Source organism: Aptenodytes patagonicus, chromosome W (assembly GCF_965638725.1).
Source record: "Aptenodytes patagonicus chromosome W, bAptPat1.pri.cur, whole genome shotgun sequence".
Lineage (NCBI taxonomy): Eukaryota > Metazoa > Chordata > Aves > Sphenisciformes > Spheniscidae > Aptenodytes > Aptenodytes patagonicus.
Genome location: NC_134981.1, coordinates 43,249,620 through 43,273,039, shown reverse-complemented (window position 1 = coordinate 43,273,039; position 23,420 = coordinate 43,249,620). Strand labels below are relative to the sequence as shown.

The 23,420-nt window shown below is 44.5% G+C and overlaps 1 protein-coding gene across 1 annotated transcript in view; it reads left to right on the top strand.

The window, feature by feature from the left end:
- The window catches only part of LOC143172075 (small conductance calcium-activated potassium channel protein 2-like), a 147,984-nt gene that overhangs the window by 26,557 nt on the left and 98,007 nt on the right, over positions 1-23,420 (top strand). The window contains 1 exon segment of the mRNA XM_076361317.1: positions 5,090-5,508. Coding sequence (XP_076217432.1) covers positions 5,090-5,508 — 419 coding nt within the window.

The window sequence follows — 23,420 nt, the reverse complement described above, 5'->3', positions numbered from 1 at the left end:
TCTGATGATGGAAGGTGGTGTTTTTCATCCCCTAGTTAGGGAAAAGCTTGAGATGTCTATCTCCAACCACCATATGATTTTCAACCATTTGTACTTAATACCTTCTTCCTCTCTGAGGACTATAATGCTGTTTTTAGTTACATAAGTGATATTTTGGGGACTAGAAGCTATAGAAAACTGTTTGGTCAAAAATTTGGTAGAACAGCAGCCACAGAGGCTATATTTTGCTAGTCTGTGTCATAGTTCCATCAGTTCTTTTATAAGGGTAAAGCAACTCCAGTATTTAACCATTTAAAATTTGGATTTTTAAATTAAACAATTGCCACAATGCCTTTGTGAGTACAGTTGATTCTCCTTCTGCAAGGAATGCCTCAAGGAGTACAGCTGATGCTACTTTATCATTGTTTATCGCTTCCTTTTTATTCCTTACAGCAGAGCAGCAATACTGTTTTCACATTTGTTCTTCTACCGGGATTGTAAAGAAACTGGCCAATTTCCTTGTACTTTGCATTCACCAGCATCCTCAGATAGCCTGCTAGGAATTTGTTTTGATATACTAATGATTTACAAAATTAATTTCTCTACTTTTCTTTTAAGTAGCTTCAGGGAGTCTCTGATCTAAGTTGTCGTTGTGTGCAATCTGTCTACTCTGAATTTGTTTCTCTTTTTCTAATCTGGTGTTATATGAATTTAACACAAATTGTTATGTAAATACAGAAAAACCCATTAATATCTATGATGTGCTATCTATTTTTACATTTATACTGTGTGGTGTTAGAAACATCAAGTTTGTTTATAGTTTAAGATTCATGTCTTATTGTTACATACCACACGTTGGAAATGCATTATATAATTTCAAATGAAAATAACTTTTTTTAATTTGTCTTACAGGGTGCAGGCTTAGTAAAGGTAGATGGTAGTTCTGTATTTGAAGAAGCTTTAGAGAACATCGATGAAGAACTTAAATTAGATTTCAATGTTAGACTAATAATTAATAAGAAATTTGAAAGCTATGAGCAGGCATAACATCTTTGACCTTGACTGGAGTTTGGCCTTCTGCATAGGCTGCAGGACTCGATTTTATAGGAAGAGCTTGTTCTCTTTTTATTACTAGCACCATTCCCCATTCGAATGGGGAGTAGTATCATAAAATGAATGCATGGTTATTATAACAGAATTGACTGAAAGCAGCTGAGAGGGTGTGTATATATATATAAAAATATAAAAAAATATACACACACCCCCTTTAAATTGTGCTGTTCAGCTGTTCTTTCTCGCCTTCATTCATTTTCCCTCCTTGCTTTCTGAATAGTAAAAGTACACAACCAAGCAAGCAGGAACACGCAAATACCACTGCATTTTCCAAATTAAAAATTAACAATTGCATTTAGTAGGTTGCATAATTGCAAGCATATAAAATGTACATGAAATCCTGTACTAATTTCTATCTATTTTCAGTACATCCCAATTGACTTGTTATCCACAGCCTATTTTGTTCCAGAATATTTGATATTCCTGTATTTCATGGACTGAATTTAGAGACACGGATTTGTATGGAAATTTACCTCATAAATATGATTTTGAAATGTTACTATTTTTTAAAATAGGAATATTTGTACTGGATCTGTGGTCCTCTGTGGCTTCTGGTGCTTTCTACCTTCTGTGTTTTCACCTCCTAAATCTCATTATGTGACAACTGAAGACATTATCACTTTCAAATATTATTTTTCTTAGAAGCAATTGGCTTAGCCAAAGTCAAGGGAAGTTGATAAGGATTTTCTGTGCCTGCAAACATAACCCATTCCACTTAGCACTACTGAGAAACTTCTTTCTTTGTAGCATATTAGGATTTCTTCTGCTGACAACTGAATATGTTCTTAAGTATATTTTTCATAATGATATCCTAAAGTTTTTTAAAAAGTGATTAAATATCATTTTCTTTTATGAAAATTGTAAGATCAAATTTTGATGTCTAAGTTTAACTCAACATTCTTCTATTCTCATCTTTTGAATCGAATCAATACTTAAGGTATAATTTTTCTTGAATTGCCTTTCTGCATATAGTATTCATATTGAAATCTGTGAAGACGGTAGGTAAAAAGGGAGGACAAAAGACCATTGCTTTTCCAGCATATTCTGCAACTTTAAAAGACATTTTAAAACACTGCTGATTTAACATGTGTTTGATATTTATCTGAGAACTGAAATGGTCAGCTGTGTCATTCATTTATTCTTTCCTTCAGAAAACCACACAACATTTGAGGGATTTGATATTATCTATCTCATATTCAGTTAAACTGGTTACTATTAATCTGTTGTCGTGGTTTAATCTCAGTCGGCAACTAAGCACCACGCAGCCGCTCGCTCGCTCCCCCCCCGGTGGGATGGGGGAGAGAATCGGAAGGGTAAAAGTGAGAAAACTCATGGGTTGAGATAAAGACAGTTTAACAGGTAAAGCAAAAGCCGCGCACGCAAGCAAAGCAAAACCAGGAATTCATTCACTACTTCCCATCGGCAGGCAGGTGTTCAGCCATCTCCAGGAAAGCAGGGCTCCATCACGCGTAACGGTTACTTGGGAAGACAAACACCATCACTCCAAACATAACATAACATTCCCTCCCCCCCTCCCCTCCTTCCCCCCTCCCCCTCCCCCTCCCCCCCCCCCTTCCCCCCCCTCCCCCTCCCTCCTTCCCCCCCCTCCCCTCCTTCCCCCCCCTCCCCTCCCCCCCCTCCTTCCCCCCTCCCCCTCCCCTCCCCTCCCCTCCTTCCCCCCTCCCCTCCCCCTCCCCCTCCCCCTCCCCTCCTTCCCCCCTCCCCCTCCCCTCCCCTCCCCTCCCCCCTTCTTCCCCCAGCTTTATGTACTGAGCATGACGTCACATGGTATGGAATATCCCTTTGGCCAGTTTGGGTCAGCTGTCCTGGCTGTGCCCCCTCCCAGCTTCTTGTGCACCTCCAGCCTTCTCAGTCGGTAGAGCATGGGAAGCTGAAAAGTCCTTGGCTAGTGTAAGCACTACCTAGCAACAACTAAAACATCGGTGTGTTATCAACATTGTTCTCACCCTAAATCCAAAACACAGCACTGTACCAGCTACTAGGAAGGAAATTAACTCTATCCCTGCCAAAACCAGGACATCTGTATTCTGGGTGCTCTCAATACCTGGCCCTCTTTATAGCTGTTTTACCATTTGTGTGATCTGACTGACAGTATTTACAGGCTAATCACAAGAACCAAATGCACTTGAGCCTCGTTGTATTTTGAAAGTTTGGCCCTTTATATCAAATAGTACATTTGCTAAGTGCAAACCAGCTGTCTTTTGGTAATAAATAGATAGATAGATAGATTTGCCTTCCTACCAGTATGAATTTCATTTTTATATCTAGCATACAAAGTCTTCAGAAAGACCACAGGTAAAAGAAAGTGTATGTGCTCATGTTGCATACATTGCATTCACTGAGTGTGTTTCTTTAGCTTAATTCAACACTGTGTTTCTTTGGCTTTAATAGTATTGCAGTGGAGGTAAGTACTATACCGAAGATAAAGAGAAGGAACACGAAGGAGCAAAAATCAGGTCCAAAAATAAAAGAATTTGGGTAGGGTTTTTTTGTTTTGTTTGTTTCTTACTGTGGTTAACTTCTTTCTTTCTTTTAGTGTCACTCCAACTACAATAAAGTTAATTTATTGTTATCACTTTCTTAAACAAAGAACTGGAGCAATTTTCTGGAAGACAAACTGAATGTGTTGGGAGGAAGATGTAGAATGTGGTTTTGGATCTCTAAAGGACATATACAGAGAGTTCAGGCTTGCATTTCTAAACTTCTGACGGATGGAAAGGGACAAAAAGCAATGCAGATGAGGAATTGCTTGTTTGGCCCTGTATACGGTGTGTAGCATGCTGGAAATACTTTTCTTACGTTCAGAAGGACATTCTTTGTGTATTTCACCTTCTCACCCCTTAAATTACTTCTAAGTTTTTGAATAATCTAATTTTAAAAATCCTGCAAAAGTTTTTTATTTCCGATTACATATTTACTGAACAGCCTTGTCTAGATTCAGACTAGAAGTGAAGTGGTGTGAAGGTCTTCTCCTGTTGCTGAGATTATATGTTCTTTGTCATTATGGATTATTTTCCTTTTTTGAAAAGTTACCTTGCATATCCCTACTCTCTACTAGTGACCAATATTGTTCAATTAAGTATTTAGTTAGTAAATCTTCAGGAACAACATTTACTAAACAGTGTGAAGTGTTTTATTACTTTTGTTCCTGGGTGGTAAACTGAAGGCTTTGATTCTGCAAGGACCTACATACATGTGCATTTAATTTTCAGCTAATAGACCTCACCTGGCTGCCTAGGCTACTCTGGTGTTTGCAGGCCTCTGCTTTTCATTTTTGGTTTTTTGAAGGTGTGACTCCAGTTCATTTAGACGTGGTCAACCTAGCTTTAAAACAGCTAGTTCAGGTATTGCTAGTAGTTGAGGTACAGTTGCACTGATTTTTCACTATGAGTTATCTTTTAGAGTCTTTATGTAGTTTCTTGGCTGGTTTTGCAGCCTGCATTGGTCTATATTGGTACCTGAAGTTTGAAGAAAGCTTGAATAGTTCTACTGAAGCTATAATCTCTCCTGTCTGAAGCGTCGATGTGCTCTAAAGAAGTCTTAACGTTGTACTGCAGAAAGTATTTTCAATTTGTAATTTAGATTTTTCATCCTGAAAAACCTTTCTTAACTTCTTCTTAATTCTATGAACTTTGAATAAGCAATTGATTTTGAAGGGATGAGGTTTAAATTGGCACAGGGTTTTGTTTTATCAAAAATGACAATTAAACAAAAATATGAAAAAATCTTAGTAAATAATATGTGGAAATTCAGTTTCATATACAGTTTTAAAAATAATGCACAAAAACATTCTTTTTGGCTTAACCAAAATCACATTCACTTAGTAGTGACTTAGTAATGTCATTTGCTGAAATGGCATATTTATTTTGGTTTTGGTGGTCATTAGCAGCTCTGAAAACAATGGTATTTTAAAATGGAATTATAACAACGTTTGTTAATGGCATACTAAAGTTAACCTTATATTTTATCATTTCAGTTATTCATGGTGGACAATGGAGCAGATGACTGGAGAATAGCCATGACTTATGAGCGTATTTTCTTTATCTGCTTGGAAATACTTGTATGTGCTATACATCCCATACCTGGGAACTATACATTCACATGGACAGCCCGGCTTGCCTTTTCTTATGCTCCATCCACAACAACAGCTGATGTGGATATTATTTTATCTATACCAATGTTCTTAAGGCTGTATCTTATTGCCAGAGTTATGCTTTTGCACAGCAAACTTTTCACTGATGCATCATCTAGAAGCATTGGAGCATTAAATAAGATAAACTTCAATACCCGTTTTGTTATGAAGACTTTAATGACAATATGTCCAGGAACTGTACTGTTGGTTTTTAGTATCTCATTATGGATAATTGCTGCGTGGACTGTCCGAGCTTGTGAAAGGTAAGGTTGTTCTGTTTGGTTGGTTGGGTCGGTTAGTCTGTCTGTCTTGTTTTGCTTCTTTGGTTTTGTATTCGAAGGACCTAAATATTTAATGGAATGGAGCTTCCTGGTCTTTGATATGTTGAGTGCTGGTTGGATTTCACTCTGTCACAGATTGTCAGGAGTGCTTTGCCTTTTAATCTGAAGCATTTATGTAGAGAAGTTTGTGCTACAACATTTATTGTAGTATTGCAAGTCGATTTCAATGTTTTCATTTAACTTTGCTAAAACACAGTGGGATACCATAAAATGTCTTTTAACAACAGTTACAGCTGTTGATGTTCTGTGTTGATAACAGCTTTCATTTATTGTGTTTGCGAGTTAAATTTATTGAGAGTAGCATAGCTAAAATAGCTATGGAAAATTCCAATGGAAAATGTATTTTTTTTTTCAATTAGACTTTTATTGTCCTGTTTCTTCAAAAAAAGAAAAGTGAAAAAATGTTGTTGGGGAGTTGGCAAGATCAAGAAAGGGTGATGCACTGGTTTTGACTGGGATAGAGTTAATTTTCTTCATAGCAGCTCGTATGGGGCTATGTTTTGGATTTGTGACCAAAATAGCGTTGATAGCACACCAATGTTTTAGCTATTGCTGAACAGTGCTTACACAGCGTCAAGACCTTCTCTGTTTCTCACTCTGCCCACCCCCAGCGAGGGGTGCACAAGAGATTGGGAGGGGACACAGCCAGGACAGCTGACCCCAACTGACCAAAGGGATATTCCATACCATATACCATCATGCTCAGCAATAAAAGCTGGGGGAAAGAAGGAGGAAGGGGGGAAGTTTGGAGATATGGCATTTGTCTTCCCAAGTAACCGTTACATGTGATGGAGCCCTGCTTTCCTGGAAAAGTAAGATGGGAAGTAGTGAATGAATTCCTATTTTGCTTTGCTTGTGCGTACAGCTTTTGCTTTCCCTATTAAACTGTCTTTGTCTTAACCCATGCGTTTTTGCGCTTTTACCCTTCCAATTCTCTTCCCCCTCCCACTGGGGGGGGCTGAGCAAGCGGCTGTGTGGGGCTTAGCTGCCTACTGGGGTTAACCCACAACAGAGGCAAAGAGGAACAGGGGGAGGGAGGGGGGGGGGAGAGAGAGAGAGAGAGAGAAACAGAGGGGAAGAGAGATAAATAGGGGGTGAGAAAGAGATGGAGAGAAATAAAAAAAAAGAAAGAAAGACAGCGAGCAACAGAGAGACAAAGAAGGAGAAAGGAAAAGTTAGAAAGAGACAGAGAAAGAAAGAGAAGGGGGAAGGGAGAGAAAAAGAGAAACGGGGAGAAAGAGGGGGGGGGAAGAGAGAGGTAGAGAGAGTGAAAGAGAGAAAAAGAGGAACAGAAAAGAGAGCTACTAAAAGAAAGATAAAAAGTTAGGGGGGGGGAGAGAGAGAGAGAAGGAAAGAGAGGGAGAGTAAGATAGGAAGAGAGAAAGAGAAAGGGAGGGAGAAGGGGGGGGGAGAGGGAGAGCAGACAGACAAACCAAGAGAGACAGCAAAAGCGAGAGTGTGAGAGAGAGAGAAAGCATGAGAAAGCACACAAGAGACAAAGCGAGTTGAAGAGAGAAAAAAGTGGGAGAGAGAGAAATACTGAGCGAGAGAGAGAGAGAGAGAAAGCGAGGGGCAAAAGCAAGAGACTGAGCGAGAGAGAGCAAGAGAGGAAAAGAGAGAACGCGATGGAGCAAAAGTAAGAAACCGTGTGTGTGAGTCGGCACAGGCAGGGCGCAGGTGTCCATTTGGGCTTGCGGGGTGTAGGGCAGGGTAACTTACAGAGGCACGTAATAAACACATATAGAAAAAGAAATAAACATATCCCTACAATAATGCTTTGAATCAGGTGTCCCACCCATCCTGTCAGGGAATTAAACCACTCAGCTAGCCAGGCACCACCAGTAGATTGTTTCATTTGATGCATTAAGTCCTGGAGATGTTGAATGTCGTCCTCTACGCTGGCCGATTCATCAGCTGAAGCAACACATGCCTTCAAAATCGGAGCAGCGTTTATGGTGTCGAAGAAGGAGATAGTCCACCGCCAACTGATTTTTGTAATGTTCCTTGGCGTACAGCCATTACCTACTCGGAAAGAATAACAATGAGGAACATTAATATCAAAAGCACTTAGCACAGTATAATTCTGTAATACAGCTACTGGGGTCGGCACGCTGATGAAACACGTTGTCAAGAGATCTGCAGCTGTTAATCCTCCCTCAATACAAAAGGCAGATGAATTAGTTACAGTAGAGGCCAACCAAATCCAAGTATTTACATGTTGATCTTGTGGAAATGTATCCAGGGCATGTGCTTGTAGTACAACACTACAAAGCACGACGAGCCAACCTGTGATAAGGGAGGAAAACAGGAGTGTCATCTCCTTCCAGTAATACATATGCCGTTGCTCCAGCTCCTTCAGCTAATATTACTCTGGGTTTGATAACCTGATGTGGGGTAATTGCCCACACAGATCGAAGAGCTATGGCTTGTGCTTTTTCAGATTGAACTTCAACTCGATGTTGGGTTCGTGACACCAATAACACTGTTCCAATGCTATCTCCTCTAGATAAGACACAGGTATTCATTGAAGATACCTGAAATACAAGAATCTGATATCAACAGAGGATGTAAAATAAGAGGAGAAGTTGGGGTACAGAACCATACGGCATTCTCAGGGGTTATTATATGAATCTTCACATCTAGACTAATAGGTCGCAGTCCCACCACGCAATCAGTCGGTGTAAACAATTCCATTTCCCCTGTAGTTAATATTTTGGGAGAGATACCATCTGGAAGAATTTCAATCCTCACCATGTTTTGTACTGGATGTGTTGTAATACGATCATAGGGTGTTTGATTATGAATATTCCGGCTGTTTAACAAAAAACCTGCTTTAGTAAGACGTGAACTCCAATGTTGTAAAATTTTAGTACTGGTTAGCTTTTTTTAATTGTTCCTTCAACATCCCATTCATTCTTTCAATCAAGCCATTGGCTTGAGGATGGTAGGCAACGTGGAATATCCAATCTATCCCTAGCCCTTGAGCCCAATCTTGGACATTATGTCCACTAAAGTGTGTTCCTTGGTCACTTTGTATTTGGTGAGGAGGTCCGTATTGATGAATGAGTTGTTCTAATGCTTCAGTTGTGTTATGTTGATTAGCATATTTGGTGGGTTTAGCAAAAAAGAGTCCTGACACTGTATCCACAGCAGTGGATACATATCACCACCCCCTCGATGGGGGCAGGGGGCCAATGTCGGCCCAGTCATCTGCCACAATCCCTTCAGAGGTATACCTGCTGCGGCACAGACATAACCATGGCCACAGACGTTTCAGGGTGTCCTGCTCCCATGTGGACTCATCCACAGGTGACAGTCCCTTCGACTCGAGTTGACACTGGAGTTCCAACCTGTCCAGTACAGCAGCACAGAAACAGCAGCGATGCCCTGGCCATCTGCCAGCCCAGGTGCACTGCCATTGCTGTTATCAAAATATTCCCAGGCGCAGCAGAGTAAGATGCTAAGCAGTGCAGCAAGCAGCGAAAGCAAAAAGCAGCCACTAACGAGCACTAGACTCTAATATACAGTAAGGCAAGCAAGCCCCATGGCAAGCACAGGAGCCTGCCAATTAATAGCTAAACAGCAATAACAGCTATAAATTCAATCTAGCGCATTCCAATTAAATCTGTCGTTATCTTGAACCCTTCAAGCCCCACGTTGGGCGCCAAAAAGGACTGTCGTGGTTTAACCCCAGCCGGCAACTAAGCACCACACAGCCGCTCGCTCACCCCCCCCCCCCGTGGGATGGGGGAGAGAATCAGAAGGGTAAAAGTGAGAAAACTCATGGGTTGAGGTAAAGGCAGTTTAATAGGTAAAGCAAAAGCTGCACATGCAAGCAAAGCAAAACAAGGAATTCATTCACTCCTTCCCATCGGCAGGCAGGTGTTCAGCCATCTCCAGGAAAGCAGGGCTCCATCATGCGTAACGGTAACTTGGGAAGACAAATGCCATCACTCCAAACGTCCCCTTGTTTATTAGCAATACGCGCTACCAACCGCTCTACAGTACCTTGCAGTCCATGGCACAGCTCTGCTTGAGTAGTAATTACTTCTTGTGCGATTGCCTTTGTATCTTGTAAAGCCCCGACTTCCCTTTCCAACTCTCTCATTTTACTCCGTAATGCCATAACTTCACGATCAAGAGCTCTAAGACTGGTAACTAATAACCATCCCAATCTCCCCGCTAATTTGCGAGAAGACTCCGATGCCGCTTTCCATGGCAATCTGCGCATAGCCGTTTCAATTGTCTCGGGGGGGGTAACCACTGCCCCGTCATCTATTTCAGGCCATGCTTCCGGCGGAGCCAATGTAGCCAGGAAAGCGGCCATGGGGGTCCAGCGCTGAGTAGTGGGCCATCCTGGAATATGGAGAGTCACCGTCGTGGCTTCCCCAGTCCCTGATTTTTTTGCCGGCCGTGGCATGGCTGTTCCTGGATCCTGCCAACTATGCCAAATGTGTGGGTCAGCACAGGCAGGGCGCAGGAACAGCCACAAAACCACGGATGAAATGCAAAGAGTAAATTTATTTTCGTTACCTCGCCAACCGGGGGATCCCCGAAGCAGCACCCGGGCAGAGGCACACAAGTGGGAACGCAGGCACCGTGGAGCTCGGTCCATGCTGGAGGATCGCCAAACCTGCTGTTTTCGCCTGTTTATCAGGGATTCGCACAGGCATAGTTTACCACTGTGCTTTGATCTTTCCCGTAGCAGGGCAGGAATCTCAAGCACGTTTGACAGGGTGCCTCTGAGTCTATCACAGGCCTATGTTATCTAAACACAGATGTTCTACTTGTCAAACACACAAGGATAAACAACAATTAGAATGATATATGTGTTTTTCTACACCCCAGCTGCAAGTCACTTGAGCGTGTTTACAATCCTCCTCACCAGTCTTCCGTTATTATCCCACACCGTGTGAGAGCAAGAGCAAAAGCTAGAGGAAGAGAGAGTGAGAAAGAAAGCGAGAAGGGAAGAGGCAGCGAAATGGGGGGAGAGAGCAAGAGAGGGAGAAAGCAAAAGCGACAATGTGTGTGCGAGACTGGGAGTGAATGAAAAGGCGAGATAGAGAAAAAGCTAGAGAGAGAGAAAGGCTAGCGAAAGATAGAGAAAGCGAGAAAGAGACATGTTGTTTTTCCTCTTCCTTTCCCTGTTTGTCCACTTTGGAAGCTGTTTAGGGGAGTTATTTGTGACAGCTAGCTGATATAAATCAGCAGTTAAAATGCAAGCTGACTGTTATGGTCAGGTTACTTTTGGAAGTTATTCATTGCATTACTTCTCAATTTGTTATGGAGAAAAATAGCTTATCTTATAAACTGAATGTAGATATTATCTTGACATTGCTGCTTTTATTGTTAATATTGCCAGAATTGTAGAATGCAGTTTGTTACAGTAGATGCTTAGTGTCAATGTTGTTCAATTATGTTATGGCAAGACTAATCATGTTCTGAAAATGTTAACAGTGACATATTATAGTTTCAAAATATTTCCCATACCTGGGACAGAAGGAACATTCTAGGGGTGGGTTGACCTTGGCTGGCCACCAGGCGCCCACCCAGCCGCGTTCTCACTCCCCCTCCTCAGCAGGATGGGGGGAGAAAATACGACGAAAAAGCTTGTGAGTCAACATAAGGACAGGGAGATCACTCAGCAATTACTGTCATGGGCAAAACAGACTTGACTTGGGGAAGATTAATTTAATTTATTGCCAATTAAAAATACAGTAGGACAGTGAGAAACAAAGACAAAACTAAAAACACCTTCCCCCCACCCCCTTCTTCCCAGGCTCAACTTCACTCCTGACTCTTCTACCTCCTCCCCCACTGAGCAGCACAGGGGGGTTGGGGAACGGGGGATGCGGTCAGTTCATAATGCTTTGTCTCTGCCACTCCTTCCTCCTCATGCTGTTCCTCTGCTCCAGCGTGGGGTCCCTCCCACGGGATACAGTCTTTCATGAACTGCTCCATTGTGGGTCCTTCCCACAGGCTACAGTTCTTCACGAACTGCTCCAGCATGGGTCCTTTCCACGGGGTGCAGTCCTTCAGGAACAGACTGCTCCAGCGTGGGTCCCCCGCAGGGTCACAGTTCCTGCCAGGAGCCTGCTTCGGCATGGGCTCTCCACGGGCTGCAGGGTGGATATCTGCTCCGGTGTGGGGTCCTCCATGGGCTGCAGGGGGACAGCCTGCTTCACCATGGTCTTCTCCACGGTCTACAGGGGAATCTCTGCTCTGGCACCTGGAGCACCTCCTCCCCCTCCTTCTTCACTGACCTTGGTGTCTGCATAGTTGTTTCTCTCACATTTTCTCTCTTCTCTCTCTCACAGCTGCTGTGCAGCATTTTTTACCCTTTCTTAAATATGTTATCAGAGAGGCACCAACAGCATCGCTGATGGGCTCAGCTTTGGCCAGCGGCAGATCCGTCTTGGAGCTGGCTGGAACTGGCTCTATCTGATGTGGGGGCAGCTTCTGGTGTCTTCTCAGAGAAGCCACCCCTGTGGTTTCCCCCGCCCCGCTACCAAAAACCTTGCCACGTAAATGCAGTACAAGAAGTAACAAAGTGTTAGAAGGAAAGATGTTTTGCCTTCTAAATTCATTGCAAGTGACAAGGCGCTCTCTCATTTTGGCCCAAAATACAGGAATTCCAATATTCTGACACTAGTATTTCCGGAAAGGTTCAATTTTATTTCTGCACTGAAAGCCAGACACCTTTTTGAACTTTGTTTATACTAGTATAACAGTGATGTTATACCCGTACAGAGCTCGTAGGTTGATCAATCAAAAACATTCCTGAATTAGAACATAGAACATGAATTAACTTGTAGTTATTTTTCTATAAAACAGTGGGTTTATCTCAGTGATATCCAATATTTGTTTTTAAGCTTTGTTCTGTATTAAATAAAATCCATTGGTAAAATTCCTATGGGTTTCCATGAGTGGTCCACTGAATCCAAGTATGTTAATTGAAAACTGAATCTATTGCTGCAACATAAATTGGACAACTATTTCAGATTACTTAAGTTGCGAGCTTTTGGGTCAGGGGCTATCTTTGTTCTATGTTGCACGCTGCTTAGCACAGTGGTATCGGAGAATAACACTTCCATATAATATATTGCAGTACTAATAAATGTAATAATTTTTTTTTTGGGGGGGGGGGGGAATAAGAGCTAAACACTTCTGAAAGCTCCTGATGTTCAGATGAAGATGAATGCTTGCATGTGCTGATATAGCAGTTTAAGACTAACTATTCAGTTTCGATTGATGCTGAGTGTGCTGACAGCTTGTGCTGAGAACACTGCCCAGGCAGGAGTAATGCCCGAACTCGGCATTGTTTTCTCCTTGGAAACATGCTGCCTGAAGTGGAGAAGGCTGAGGTGAGAGTCCGTAGTCTTAATTCACTCACAGAGGGGAACACATCCGCCGGGTGGTGGGACCTTAAAATCCACCATTTAGTAATGTCAATCAATTTTACTCCTTTTAGATCTGTACTAGCACTATGCACAATGCTATGCTGTGAACATATATCAGGTTGAGTTGGAACGGGCTGGCACTAAGCAGGTGTCTCTGCGCTATGCTCTCATTTATGGGGTGTGTGTGGCCAATGTGGGACAAAGTGCATAAGCATATCATAGAATCATAGAATCACTGAGGTTGGAAAAGACCTCTAAGATCATCGAGTCCAACCGTCGACCCAACACCACCATGCCCACTAAACCATGTCCCTAAGTGCCTCATCTACTCGTCTTTTAAATACCTCCAGGGATGGGGACTCCACCACTTCCCTGGGCAGCCTGTTCCAATGTTTCACCGCTCTTTCAGTAAAGAAATTTTTCCTTACATCCAATCTAAACCTCCCCTGGCGCAACTTGAGGCCATTTCCTCTTGTCCTATCGCTAGTTACTTGGGAGAAGAGACCGACACCCACCTCGCTACAACCTCCTTTCAGGTAGTTGTAGAGAGCGATGAGGTCTCCCCTCAGCCTCCTTTTCTCCAGGCTAAACAACCCCAGTTCCCTCAGCCGCTCCTCATAAGACTTGTTCTCCAGACCCCTCACCAGCCTCGTTGGCCTTCTCTGGACACGCTCCAGCGCCTCGATGTCCTTCTTGTAGTGAGGGGCCCAAAACTGAACACAGTATTCGAGGTGCGGCCTCACCAGGGCCGAGTACAGGGGCACGATCACTTCCCTACTCCTACTGGCCACACTATTTCTGATATCTTCTGATGCCAAGCTGAGACAGCAAAAGAGACCAGTCCCTGACCACTGGGAAGAAGGATAAAAAAAATATTTCTTATGCCCCAGAGTGCCAGCTACCTGACTAGGATGACAGCAGGAACAGGAATAGATGATGTTAGTGTCACAGGGCTACAGCCTGGTTTGGAAGCTGATGCGAAACCTGTGGATGCAAAAATGGTTGTGTCCACTGTGTATTCATGCAAATCATGCCAAGTGGTTGGGATGAGCCTTGGATACAAACTTAAGTGTCAGTTGTAAGGAATTGTGTACATGTCTGAAAATATGCTTTGTAATGCTAGGAAATGATTAAGGGACTGGAGCATCTCTCCTATGAGGAAAGGCTGAGAGAGCTGGGACTGTTTAGCCTAGAGAAGAGAAGGCTCAGGGGGGATCTCATCAATGTATATAAACACCTGAAGGGAGGGTGCAAAGATGACAGAGCCAGGCTCTTTTCAGTGGTGCCCAGTGACAGGACAAGAGGCAATGGGCACAAATGGAAACACAGGAGGTTCTGTCTGAACATCAGGAAACACTTTTTTACTGTGAAGGTGACTGAGCACTGGAACAGGTTGCCCTGAGAGGTTGTGGAGTCTCCCTCCTTGGAGATATTCAAAAGCCATCTGGACATGGCCCTGGGCAACTGGCTCTAGGTGGCCCTGCTTGAGCACGGAGGCTGGACCAGAGATCCCTTCCAACCTCAACCATTCTGTGATTCTGTGACATTGGGATGCATGGCAGAAAAAAATCTGCAACCACTGTTACTGACATGTATTGGGTTTACGTGGCGAGGTGTTTTGCGGGGGGGGGGGCAGGCTGCAGGGATGGCTTCTGTGAAAAGACGCCAGAAGCTGCCCCCATGTCGGACAGAGCCAGTTCCAGCCAGCTGCAAGATGGACCTGCCGCTGGCCAAAGTTGAGCCAATCGGCAACGTTGGTAGCGCCTCTGCGATAACATATTTAAGAAAGGGTAAAAAACACTGCACAACAGCTGTGAGAGAGGAGTGAGAATATGTGAGAAAAACAACCCTGCAGATACCAAGGTCAGTGAAGAAGGAGGGGGAGGAGGAGGTAGAAGAGTTAGGAGTGAAGTTGAGCCTGGGAAGAAGGGAGGGGGGGGAAGGTGGTTTTAGATTTGTTTTTATTTCTCATTATCCTACTCTGTGATTAATTGGCAATAAATTAAATTAATCTTCCCCAAATCAAGTCTGTTTTGCCCGTGACGGTAATTGCTGAGTGATCTCCCTGTCCTCATCTTGACCCGTGAGCTTTTCGTCGTATTTTCTCCCCCATGTCCTGCTGAGGAGGGGGAGTGATAGAGCGGCTTGGTGGGCACCTGGTGACCAGCCAAGGTCAGCCCACCACAGGTGTGCATGAAGAGCAATTTATAATTGTCTTGGTGTGTTTATCAGAGGGAGAGGGAGAGATGTCTGACAGTTACTATGAAATAGAACAGCTATTTGATTTTTTTAATTTGTTTTTTAAAGACTTTTTTTTCCATTAATACACTAAATATTTACAAGTAACTTTGACTTGCAGAAGATTACACAGAAGGTAGTCTGTGAACTGCAGAAGGTGAAAATACCTGTAAAATACATAGTGTATGCTGTCTTTGAAACAATACAACATATTGTTATACATAAATAAGAAATGACAGAATGATTAAAGATAAAGCATTAGGACAGAAGGTTTGCTGGTGTAAGTGTTCAACAGAAGGATTTGATGTGAAAGAGAGAAGAAAAATATTAGTCCCATTGCAGCTTGATGCTGTTGGAGGGGAGAGGAGGATGTTGGCTGAACACTAGTTTTCCTTGTTTGGGCTTGTTTTCTACTGCTGCCACCTCTCTAGTAGGACTGGCACAGGACATGAGATTTAAAGAGAAGCTGCTCTCTCTTTCCAACTCTGGAGAAGAGCATGGAAGAACATGGAAAGTATCTTGGTTAATAATCAGTCGTGTCAGAAAGTTCAATGGCTTCTTTTCAAATTTAATATTTGACTATGGTACATCTCAGGGGGAAGCTTAAACGTGATTATAAAACATTGCATGCCAACTGCTGGGTTTGCAGTGGGGTTGTGGTAGGAGAATGTGGAGTTTACACTATTGCAGGTGCTGTTTGGCAAGCACACCATCCATTTGCTGCTTCAGGCTTGCTTCTGGTAGTTACCAAGGGATGATGTTAATCTGTGTCCCTTTTCTTTCAGTCAGACACATTCTCTGTTGTTACTGAATAACCTAAATTTATCAGTTGTGTAGTCAGTTAGTTTAATTGTCTTGACCTGAGAATTATCCAAAATGTTTTCCTTTGTGACCTAAGTGTCGACCAGGGGCTAGGCTGCATATTTATGAGTCTCCAGTAGCATATGCGGGAAATGACATTGCAAATGATTTACATGAAGTAATGGTCTTTAATAAAAAACAAGTTCTCTCTTACCTGTGTCTTAGAAAGAAGTTACCTGCTGTTCTAATTCCTTGAGTTAAAGGTGATCTCTTATGTTATCCTGTATTTTGAAGAATGCATTAGATAATAGCCTGAAAATCTTCCCACAATCCATAATCGTAGAGATGCAACATTATCTGAAATTGAACAGTGAGATTTCAGATCAAATATTTGTGACCAAATGTCTTTTTCTTTTTACTTTATTTTTAATCATTCATCTTTTCAGAAAATCATCATACACCTTCAGACTAATGAGCTTCTAAAATTGTATCCTTGCCTGTTTAAACTTTGATGTGAAAGTGGAATCTTTTGCAGTTGATTCTTTCCAAGGCATTCAAAACATGATGTTACATTTAGTTAATTTAACACCAAAGAGGCTTTTCAGCTCAGTAATACTTGCAGCATTAATTTTCTTCCTTTTCCAAGCATACCAGCATTTGACAAAACTTTTGCTTGATAATTCTTGATAATACTGCATTTAGAGTGGTATTTGCTCTAATGGTTACATCTCCTTGCAAGCAGATGGCATTGACTGCCTTCCTTGTTCTTTGTTTGTTGGGAGGCAGAAGACCTGCTGATGCAATCAGTGTACCTTCAGTGATTGTATTTCTGAAGGCGAGGCGTGTGATTTCTCTTGATTTTTAGAAAATGAGATCTTGCACAGACAATCAGTCAAGAAGCAGATGCTGTGGCATGATGTTCCGGTGTCCGTTGGAGACACAACAATCTGCACCAGGAACTGCACAGTAGAGCAGTTCATTTTCATTTTCTTCAGAAGGAAAATAAAAAATGTAGACTCAAAGAACGTTAGTATGGTTTTAATAGGATCAACCCTAATACTTTGCTATCATTCAGGTAACAGGCTATAGTTTTATGGATAGTATAGAACACTGAAGTGAAGGTTTTAGTATACTGACCAGAGTATGCTAGATGTGTACAAATAATTTATAAATTCATAAAAATATAGAAAATTAAAAGTGATAGATAGAGAATCCATCCTATAGATATGTTGTGACCTTGAACAAAGTCACTTAAGCTGTGTTTGTCTGTTCCATGCATATAATAATAATCTTTATTGTTTGGTGTGGTATCCTTATACTGAATAATAAAATGGTTTGAACTTACCCAACTATCACCCGACACCAAGGGGACAGACAGGTTCTTTTAGGGATCCTTGGCAGAATGATGATGGCACTAAGTTGTAGTTACAATTGAAGCTTTATTTTTTTAACAGGTTTTTATGATTAGCATAGCATAGAATTTATGATCAGAATAGCACAGGCTTTCTACAAGCAGAATCAGTGTAGCACAATTTTATAAGTAGCATAGCACAGAATTTTATAGCACCACTTAGCTTATGGTTTCTAATCACCTGGACCCTCTGCAGATCGGGTCAAATCTTAATACTTGGCTTGCCATATCAATATAACAATCATAATCTAGACTCAAAAGCACATAAAAGAATACGAGTCACTTACTCAATCCTTGGAGGAAGCAGACGACGGTGGAGGCGTCCCTGGCCACCGGGAGGTCACGGGTCTCACTGTCCAGCAGCAGTTCCGGTCCAAGTTCCCACTTAGGACTTGTAACTGCTTGATTTTATAGACAGTGCTCTGTGTGCTGTTGCGCTTCCCTGTTCTGTGACGGGGTCATCACCACCACCTGGTTGGCCGGGTGCCTGGGACCTTCAAGGCTGGTAAGGAGGGGAGTAGTCGGCCTGGCGCCCAGGAATCTTGAGGCCGACAAGGAGGGGAAGAAGAAGAAATCTGTTTGATTTGCCTACTTGGTTCACAGGACCTTCAGGGCCTGATAATGAGGGGAAAGGGGACTAATACGTGACCCGCTCAGTCACAGAGAATGGCCGTTTGCCTTATAAAATGGCGTTAGTTATGTGCTAACCATATTACCAGGGGTCAGGAGCAGGGGGTACCGGTCACACCAACAGAGGGGGTCCAGAGGAGGCGTGAAAGTGCAGGAAATGTGGTTATTCTGTACACTTACATTATGCTTTCTTATTTTTTGGGGAAGATATTCAGGAAATGTGGGCCATCCTTTGCAGAAGGCTTTGTGACTGTACTACAGCTCTGTTCCTACTTCTGTTTGATCACAGCTCCTAAACCTAAAGGAGAAATTAACTGGAGCTGGGTGGAGTGGAAAAGTAAGACTTTGGATCCTAATACATTTTTAAGGGATTTCTGATCAATGTAGTTGGAAGTCTTTGTGCTCTTCTCCCTTGAGGGAATCATGACTCAGTTTCTTGAACTCAAAAGTTGCAATCTAGAGCGGCCTAAGACTATTTTTCCAGTAATTTGACCTTTACTCACATCTTTTCTTGAATTCTATAAAAGGTAACATTCAAATGTAGTTCTACTATCAGAGGAAAGTTTTTCTTCTGTCTTAAATTTGTCTTGTCTATCCATTATTGTAATGAATGTTTTGTAGTTCCAGAAATACTACATATGTATAAAGTGGTCCCAACTCTACTAGAGGGACACACATCTTCAGTTCTGTGTCTAATCCTCTTCTTCCTCTCCCAAACAAAACTTATTCTGCAGTGTATCTATGACTTGTTTTTTCTTTAATGTTACGGATTTTTGCTAATGGAATAAGGTGTCTTCGACCTATAAGCTAGTGGTCATTACTCACTAGAGATGAGCCTAGGGGTGGCATGCCAATGCTGGGGGCAAAATTGATAGCCCAGCTCAAGTGCATCTACACCAATGCACGCAGCATGGGCGGCAAACAGGAGGAGCTGGAAGCCATTGTGCAGCGGGATAGCTATGACTTCGTCGCCATCACAGAAACATGGTGGGGTGACTCTCATGATTGGAGTGCTGCAATGGATGGCTATAAACTCTTCAGAAGGGACAGGCGAGGAAGGAGAGGCGGTGGGGTGGCTCTGTATGTTGGGGAGTGTTTCGATTGTCTAGAGCTCAACGATTGTGATGATGATAAGGTCGAGTGTTTATGGGTAAGGATGAGGGGGAAGGCCAACGAGGCAGATATCCTGCTGGGAGTCTGTCATAGACCACCCAACCAGGATGAAGAGGCGGATGAAGCGTTCTACAAGCGGCTGGCAGAAGTCTCTCAATCGCTAGCCCTTGTTCTTGTGGGGGACTTCAACTTCCCGGACGTCTGCTGGAAATACAACACGGCAGAGAGGAAGCAGTCTAGGAGGTTCCTGGAGTGTGTGGAAGACAACTTGCTGACACAGCTGGTAAGTGAGCCTACCAGGGGAGGTGCCTCGCTCGACCTGCTGTTTACAAACAGAGAAGGACTGGTGGGAGATGTGGTGGTCGGAGGCCGTCTTGGGCTTAGCGACCATGAAATGGTGGAATTCTCGATTCTCGGTGAAGTAAGGAGGGGGGCCAGCAAAACCACAACCATGGACTTCCGGCGGGCGGACTTTGGCTTGTTCAGGACGCTGGTTGAGAGGGTCCCTTGGGAGACAGTCCTGAAGGGCAAAAGGGTCCAGGAAGGCTGGACGATCTTCAAGAAGGAAGTCTTAAAGGCGCAGGAGCAGGCTGTCCCCATACGCCGTAAGAAGAATGGGCGGGGAAGACGACCGGCCTGGCTGAACGGGGAGCTCTTGCTGGGACTCAGGAAAAAAAGGAGAGTTTACCACTTGTGGAAGAAGGGGCAGGCGACTCAAGAAGAGTACAGGGATCTCGTTAGGTCGTGCAGAGAGGAAATGAGAAAGGCAAAAGCCCAGCTGGAACGCAATCTGGCCGCTGTCGTTAGAGACAACAAAAAATGTTTTTACAAATATATTAATGACTAGAAGAGAGCCAAGGAGAATCTCCATCCTTTATTGGATGCAGGGGGGAACATTGTCACCGAGGATGAGGAAAAGGCTGAGGTACTTAATGCCTTCTTTGCCTCAGTCTTTAACAGGCAGATCAGTTATCCTCAGGGTACTCAGCCCCCCGAGCTGGAAGACAGGGACGGCGAGCAGGATGAACCCCCCATAATCCAAGAGGAAGCAGTCAACGACCTGCTACGCCACCTGGACGCTCACAAGTCTATGGGGCCGGATGGGATCCACCCGAGAGTGCTGAGGGAGCTGGCGGAGGTGCTCGCCAAGCCACTCTCCATCATTTATCAGCAGTCCTGGTTAATGGGGGAGGTCCCGGACGACTGGAGGCTTGCCAATGTGATGCCCATCTACAACAAGGGCTGGAAGGAGGATCCGGGGAACTGCAGGCCTGTCAGCCTGACCTCGGTGCCGGGGAAGATTATGGAGCGGTTCATCTTGAGGGCGCTCAAAAGGCACGAGCGGGACAACCAGGGGATCAGGCCCAGCCAGCACGGGTTCATGAGAGGCAGGTCCTGCTTGACCAACCTGATCTCCTTCTATGACCAGGTGACCCGCCTAGTGGATGAGGGAAAGGCTGTGGATGTGGTCTACCTGGACTTCAGTAAGGCCTTTGACACCGTCTCCCACAGCATTCTCCTAGAGAAGCTGGCGGCTCACGGCTTAGACAGGTGTACTCTGCGCTGGGTCAAAAGCTGGCTGGATGGCCGGGCCCAGAGAGTTGTGGTGAATAGAGTTAAATCCAGTTGGCGGCCGGTCACGAGCGGTGTTCTCCAGGGCTCAGTTTTGGGGCCGGTCTTGCTCAATATCTTTATCAATGATCTGGACGAGGGGATGGAGCGCACCCTCAGGAAGTTTGCAGACGACACCACGTTGGGCGGGAGTGTTGATCTGCTCGAGGGTAGGAAGGCTCTGCAGAGGGACCTGGACAGGCTGGATCGATGGGCCGAGGCCAACTGTATGAGATTCAACAAGGCCAAGTGCCGGGTCCTGCACTTCGGCCACAACAGCCCCATGCAACGCTACAGGCTTGGGGAAGAGTGGCTGGAAAGCTGCCTGGCGGAAAAGGTCCTGGGGGTGTTGGTCGACAGCCGGCTGAACATGAGCCGGCAGTGTGCCCAGGTGGCCAAGAAGGCCAATGGCATCCTGGCCTGTATCAGAAATAGTGTGGCCAGCAGGAGTAGGGAAGTGATCATGCCCCTGTACTCGGCACTGGTGAGGCCGCACCTCGAATACTGTGTTCAGTTTTGGGCCCCTCACTACAAGAAGGACGTTGAGGTGCTTGAGCGTGTCCAGAGAAGGGCAACGAAGCTGGTGAGGGGTCTGGAGAACAAGTCTTATGAGGAGCAGCTGAGGGAACTGGGACTGTTTAGTCTGGAGAAGAGGAGGCTGAGGGGAGACCTCATCGCGCTCTACAACTACCTGAAAGGAGGCTGTAGCGAGGTGGGTGTCGGTCTCTTCTCCCAAGTAACTAGCGATAGGGCGAGAGGAAATGGCCTCAAGTTGCGCCAGGGGAGGTTTAGATTGGACGTGAGGAAAAATTTCTTTACTGAAAGAGTGGTTAAACATTGGAACAGGCTGCCCAGGGAAGTGGTGGAGTCCCCATCCCTCGAGGTATTTAAAAGACGAGTAGATGAGGCGCTTAGGGACATGGTTTAGTGGGCATGGTGGTGTTGGGTCGACGGTTGCACTCGATGATCTTAAAGGTCTCTTCCAACCTTAATGATTCTATGATTCTATGATACTACGATTGGCTGTTCTCACCCAAAATCAAATCCCCTTGAGGTACACATCGGACTTCCCCATCCTTCCGCATTATCCACCAAGTGCACCCAGGTCCTTGAGCAAAAGTAATCCCACGGATGGGTTTGCCTTTGCCCGAGGCAGGAATAACCCAAACTGTTTTCCCCAACATATATTTATGGGCACTACAGGGACTTTATTCCCATCTACAGTACGTAAAAGTTCTGACTGGGCAGGGCCTGCTCGATTGGCAGGTCCCCTCGTGTTGACTAACCAGGTGGCCTTTGCTAAATGTGTATCCCAATGTTTGAATGTCCCACCACCCATTGCTCTCAGCATAGTCTTTAACAGTCCATTGTATCGTCTGATATTCCCGGAGGCTGGTGCATGATAGGGGATCTGATATACCCACTCAATGCCATGCTCTTTGGCCCAGGTGTCCATGAGGTTGTTTCAGAAATGAGTCCCATTGTCTGACTCAATTCTTTCTGGGGTGCCATGTCGCCATAGGACTTGCTTTTCAAGGCCCAGGATAGTGTTCCGGGCAGTGGCATGGGGCACGGGATATGTTTCCAGCCATCCGGTGGTTGCCGCCACCATTGTAAGCACGTGGCGCTTGCCTTGGCGGGTTTGTGGGAGTGTGATATAATCGATCTGCCAGGCCTCCCCATATTTATATTTCAGCCATCGTCCTCCATACCAGAGAGGCTTTAACCGATTGGCTTGCTTGATTGCAGCGCATGTTTCGCATTCATGGATAACCTGTGCAATAGTGTCCGTGGTCAAGTCCACCCCTCGATCACGAGCCCATCTGTATGTTGCATCTCTTCCTTGATGGCACCCTGAGGTGTCATGGGCCCACCGAGCTATAAACAATTCACCCTTATGTTGCCAGTCCAGATCCACCTGTGCCACTTCAATCTTAGCAGCCTGATCTACCTGCTGGTTGTTTTGATGTTTTTCAGTCGCCTGACTCTTAGGTATGTGAGCATCTACGTGACGGACTTTTACAACCAGGTTCTCCACCCGGGCAGCAATATCTTGCCACAATGCGGCAGCCCAGATGGGTTTGCCTCTGCGCTGCCAGTTGCTCTGCTTCCATTGCTGCAACCACCCCCACAGGGCATTTGCCACCATCCATGAGTCAGTACAGAGATAGAGCACTGGCCACTTCTCTCGGTCAGCAATGTCTAAAGCCAGCTGGATGGCCTTTACTTCTGCAAATTGGCTCGATTCACCTTCTCCTTCAGCAGTTTCTGCCACTTGTCGCATAGGACTCCATACAGCAGCTTTCCACCTCCGATGCTTTCCCACAATATGACAGGACCCATCGGTGAACAGAGCATATGGCTTCTCATTTTCTGGTAGTTCATTATACATTGGGGCCTCCTCAGCACGCGTCACCTCCTCCTCTGGCGATATTCCAAAATCTTTGCCCTCTGGCCAATCCATGATCACTTCCAGGATTCCTGGGCGACTGGGGTTTCCTATTCGAGCCCGTTGTGTGATCAGTGCGACCCACTTACTCCACGTAGCATCAGTTGCATGATGTGTACAGGGGACCCTCCCTCTGAACATCCAGCCCAGCACCGTCAGTCGGGGTGCCAGGAGGAGCTGT